Source organism: Poecilia latipinna, unplaced genomic scaffold (assembly GCF_001443285.1).
Source record: "Poecilia latipinna isolate Pla-1442-1.1 unplaced genomic scaffold, P_latipinna-1.0 Scaffold3082, whole genome shotgun sequence".
Taxonomy (NCBI): Eukaryota; Metazoa; Chordata; class Actinopteri; order Cyprinodontiformes; family Poeciliidae; genus Poecilia; species Poecilia latipinna.
This window is the reverse complement of record NW_015115698.1, coordinates 39,218-44,271: the sequence shown is the minus strand read 5'-3', so window position 1 is coordinate 44,271 and position 5,054 is coordinate 39,218. Positions and strand designations below refer to the sequence as shown.

General features: G+C 36.6%; 1 protein-coding gene across 3 annotated transcripts in view; it reads right to left on the bottom strand.

Annotated features, from left to right (window-relative positions):
• The window catches only part of tyw3 (tRNA-yW synthesizing protein 3 homolog (S. cerevisiae)), a 26,067-nt gene that overhangs the window by 10,417 nt on the left and 10,596 nt on the right, over positions 1 to 5,054 (bottom strand). For 2 of the 3 annotated variants that reach the window (XM_015022710.1, XM_015022708.1), the window contains exon 4: positions 2,003 to 2,074. The exons of the other annotated variant lie outside the window; for it this stretch is intronic. In XM_015022710.1, coding sequence (XP_014878196.1) covers positions 2,003 to 2,074 — 72 coding nt within the window. The remainder of the gene's footprint in view (positions 1 to 2,002; positions 2,075 to 5,054) is intronic. 3 annotated transcript variants of the gene reach the window in all.

Here is a 5,054-nt window from a genome sequence, read left to right as displayed (position 1 = left end):
CTGGTTGCCATGAAGGTTAAGTTTTAAATGTATGGCGTTCCGATGTCCATTGTCTGGACACATGATATTTCAAAAATAAAAACTTTTTTTTCCAAAAAAAAATGTTTCCAGTATTCTAATTACCTTACAAAGATTGTGGAATTTAAAAAAAATGGTGATTGGATAATATTTTTTTTCTGGTAGTCAGGAGGATAAGGGAAAGAAAGTATGTCTCATGATGAAGAAGATATAAAAAGCATGTGTGCACTGTTAAAGTTCATTCTCAGCCTTCAGGAATCTGTTTTCAGTTTCTTCGATAAAATACAATGGCAAAAAATGCATTTTCTGTCAAGATTATTGTTTCTGTCATTAACTGAAATTGTCTTATCTTTGAATACGAAAATCAACATGGCACAGCACTACCTGGCTCTGATTGGTTCTTTCTAGTTAGCACTGGGAGCAGGGAGAGATTATCTGTCTCATAACTTACTGTTATGATATAGGGACAGTTTCAACAAATATGTAAAAATATATTTTTTTATAAAAGTTACGTACTGCAGCTTTAGGACCTCAAATCAGAGCTTACTGGAAGTGCCGAGGTCTAGATATAAGAACTGGGGCAATCATGTTCCTAGACTCAAATAAAATCCCAGCTGAAATAAGATGACTTCTAACCTGAGTCCTGAAGACATGTATGTTCAGCGTGGCTTGATGTTGATTAAGTGTAACATGTTTTATCATCTTTTTATACTCTATTCTGCTGTCTCTTGTGTTTTATCTAGATTTTCTCCTGGTGTTTTAGGTTATTTCCTCAAAAATATGTTAACTTAGTAGTTATTGAAAAGGGCTACCCCTTGCAGCTTGACATCAAGATCCCACCCCCATTTCCCTGCAGGAGGGCAAAAAGCTGCTGGCTGACGATAATTACTATAAGTTTTAGCTCAAGTCCTCAATAAAATGTGCTAAATCTTAAATGTACACCTGATATATATAAAAGAAAAAGGAACGTATAGCTTTGCTGCACTATGGCAACCAGATGACAAGGTCAGAAAAAAAAGTTTTAAGAAAAAAAAAATAGCAAGGGAAAGAAAGTAGTTCAGTTATTCTTGCTTGACTTTGACAACCATAACATGAAAATGTGATTGTGAATTCAATGTGTTTCGGTTCAGTTGCAAAATAAAAAAGGCGACCTAAACACCTACTCTGACAGATCGTCAGTAGAGCAGGTGTTTAAATTATTAATCAACCACAATTAAATAATCAACCACTGGTGTTAGAATAACTAATAGCAGCAGTAGCTAATCTACCACAGTGATCACATATTAATAATCGCAAAATAAACGTCAAGCCTAAAAACAGAATACTGTAACGGAGTGAATATTCTGGTTTTTATTTGAGAAATGTTTGTGGCATTGTTGTCAGTTGCTATGGCAATGAGTCTATGTGTAGCGTAGCCAACACAGAGAGCAAGAAAAAAATGTTTGAGTTGTTCTTCAACAATTTTTCTGTGCTTTTTTCTTTGCTGTGGCACATAGCATTAAATTAATAATACCTACATCTCCAGGGTTCATTTAGATAATAGAATTGTTCCACTCCGGCAACGCAGCTATGGATAGTATGTAAAAGAATAGGTTTTTTGCCCTCCAGTGTTGTGCGCATAGATGGAATTTCCTGATATAAGCAATAACATGCAGGGTGTCCATACAAGTGAATTTATTACTTTTTTTTCATCCAATAGCTCTGCATTTTGGATAAGATCACTCTGTGTAATGTTAAGAACTGCTAAAAGGTTAATGATTTCTTTTGTGTCCAGATATAGAACACTAGAACATTGTAACACACAGAAAATCTTAGTAATGACATTAACACACCAAAACTACATTCAGTCTCAGTGTTTCTTTATATCTTATGTTTGTAAGATGAACTTAAAAATTCAAAGACTTGTGAAATACATTAAAAAACTACTAATGCTGGTTTAACTTAAAATTAGGTCTTATCTTCATCACCACCTTTCTCTGCTTACCGATACAATCTTCCCTGTCTTGCCAACAGTGAGCCCAGAGTTCCTGAAGCCTGAGTTGACAGCCACTGAATGCTGAAAGAAAAATTACATGTGATACCTACAAACTGAAAAAAAAGTCACTTTGCTGTTCTTTACATCAAAAATACATTAAATACAGTCATGAGCTAAAAGCTCTGACCCAACCTTCAACACTTTTTCTTTACTTTTAACAAGCAAATAAAAGCAATCTTTCTTTTGATCTTCAAGGGATTTTAAGACTTTCGGCTATTACTATGGAAACAAGCTAATTTCTTCATTTATTTTAAAAACACCACCAACACTTATTAACACTTAACAACGGTCATTTGAGGATGTCATAATAATTCTATAAACATCATTAATAGTCCTGCAGTGACGGAGGAGCCATTGCTAACATTCTGCTGCCTGTGCACTGTACGTGGTCTATGTGGCTAAAGAATGTGGAAGTCCGTGGCATATAGGCAACTCCACAAATAATTCTGGCTACTGCTGGCCCATCTTCCAACAGACAGTCACAAAACTTCAGGAAACCTCCATAACTCTTTCGAAATATGATTTGAGCTAACATCAAGATCATTCTCAAGTCGAATAAAGAACCCATCAGGAATGAATGATATTAGAAATTATTGCAATGGCGATAATATTGGTAAATATTGTACCGACGAGATTAAGTGCAATATATACCTCTTTTCTTCCTTCCTCTCTTTCTAATTTGTGCTTACTACTCTATGTGACCTTTTGGAAATGTTATGTGTGGTTGGTATGAGTTTTTGCTGCAGTGAGACTGTCCTACTAGCTAAATATTACATTAGCATAAAATATAACACTTCAGAAAGTGTAGATATTATACATCAACAATTATTGATCTCCAAACAGATGTTTGGAAAGCAAACATTTCTGTTCTGCAACAGAAATGTTTGAACATGAATATGAATGTTTTGAACACTGATATTGCAGTGACAACATATTTCTGATTTATTGTGCAGCCCTATTTCCATCTAGCTGCCTCCCAATGTCTCTTATAAATTAATGCAGATTATAAAATTATTGATCATTGCTTGATAATATAACGCATTAGTAGGCCTGTCATGATAAAAAATTTTGTTGGATGATTAATTGTCTAAAAAATTATTGCGATAAACGATAATATTGTTTCAAGACCTTCTGACACTGATTTAATGGAAATTACGTAATAATGTGATTTACTGCCATAGATAGATGCACTTTATTTTCAAAAAAACACATAACACTGGAAGAACTGATGAACTAAATAAAACCAAAAACAAAAATAAAATGGATTCTCAGTCTCCATTAACAAAAAACGTACTTTAATAAAAACTAAACAACATAAAACCAAAGTGGTAATAAATACTGCATTCAACCAAAAGAGTGCAGATTATGAAGTCTGCATACTATATTGCCCTTCAGTAATCACTAGATTTAAATAGAAAAGATGGGAACATCCGACTACCTAATGCAGTAGGTCATACTACACAGTTTTTTGCCCCCATTTTCCCCTTACGACAATCTTAGATCGTTGGCTGTTCTAAGATTGTCGCTGGTGATTTCGTAACCGATCATCCTGTAGTGTGATTTAGATCGTCGTGGCCGCTCTGATCTAAATCAGGGGTTTTCCCATTAACACTGAATGTGACAGGTAGCCAATCAGAAAGCGCGGATTCTCCTCCTGCTTTCTGAGCGGAAATTAGGAGGGGAATCCCAAACAGCTGACACAACAGTTGATAACAACAGTAAACTTATTTTAGCTGAGAATAAACCAAACCGAAGTCGGCTGGACTTCGGCGCAACACGAAGTCCAGCGGACATTGGAGATATGTGGAAGCAACATTAATATTTATTCAACATTTCGTGCAAAGAATATAGAAATGACAAGGAGAGGAGTTGTAGCCAAATTGCTACCGCAGTTGATAAACTCGATAAGTTTTCAGCTGTTCTGCGTTAACGTGACATAAATAGGTTATAATGATTTCCATTCTGCCAGGACTTTACGCTGACTCTAGCCACATGCATTGCAGGTAGATTCTAGTAAAGCATTGATTAATGCCTGGTTTTAAAATTAGTTAACTGGACTTGTAGCCATTATTTTGTGAACAGGTGGCTGGACACTACACGGCATGACGAACCCGATTGAACCGTTATGCCTAGGATTTCTGTCGGCTAATGTCTCTCAGGTTTTGAAAATGGGCTGACAGTCGGCAACAACTCGTGTAGTGTGAGCTGGACATTACACTAAGGAAATAGGAAGGGAGGGTCAGTGGAGGGTCAGTGGAGAGCACCGGAGCTGAGCCTTTTTCATGTCATCAACAGAAAGAAAAAAAGGCAGGAAGAGACGATAAAGCCGATAATTAAAATCAGGTCGATAGGTTTAATTTATCGTGCGATTAATTGATCTATCGTTTATCGCGACAGGCCTACCCATTACATTATACACCCTGGTCAGACTGGAGTTATTAGTTATTATTCTTATGTTATAAATAAAAGAATTTCTAGAATATCTGGAAAAAGAAATCCCTCTCTTACATAGGCAAGTCAAGTTAAAAACCCATGGCAGAAAACTCTTAAAACTTCCTAAAATTTGCTATATCTTCTCTATGATTCTTGTCAAACTACTTCAGTTTATATTAGAGGTGTGCCAATCGATCGGCCACATCATAATCATAATCGCCCGATTTCCGTGAAAAAGTGTATGATCCGTGATCGCCAATCAGTCTCTTGTTGCCGATCACACAAACCGTTGCTTCTCATTTCGCTGCCTGCCTGTGCAGCTGGTCTCCTCTTTACTTCACATTGTGCAAATGTGCAGCAACAAATCCTATAACACACTGAGTGAATAGGGAAGTTTGCGTGTTGCTGCAGTGTTCAAGCACGTCAAAATGCATCAACACATCGAATCTAATGGCCCTTACCAAGCTCCGCCCAGAAACTCCCCTCGACAGTCCCACGTGGCTGCATGTCTCACAAACAAAGCCTCGTGGGGCTTAGTTTCTATGTCTAAACATAGCGTCTTTCGTTT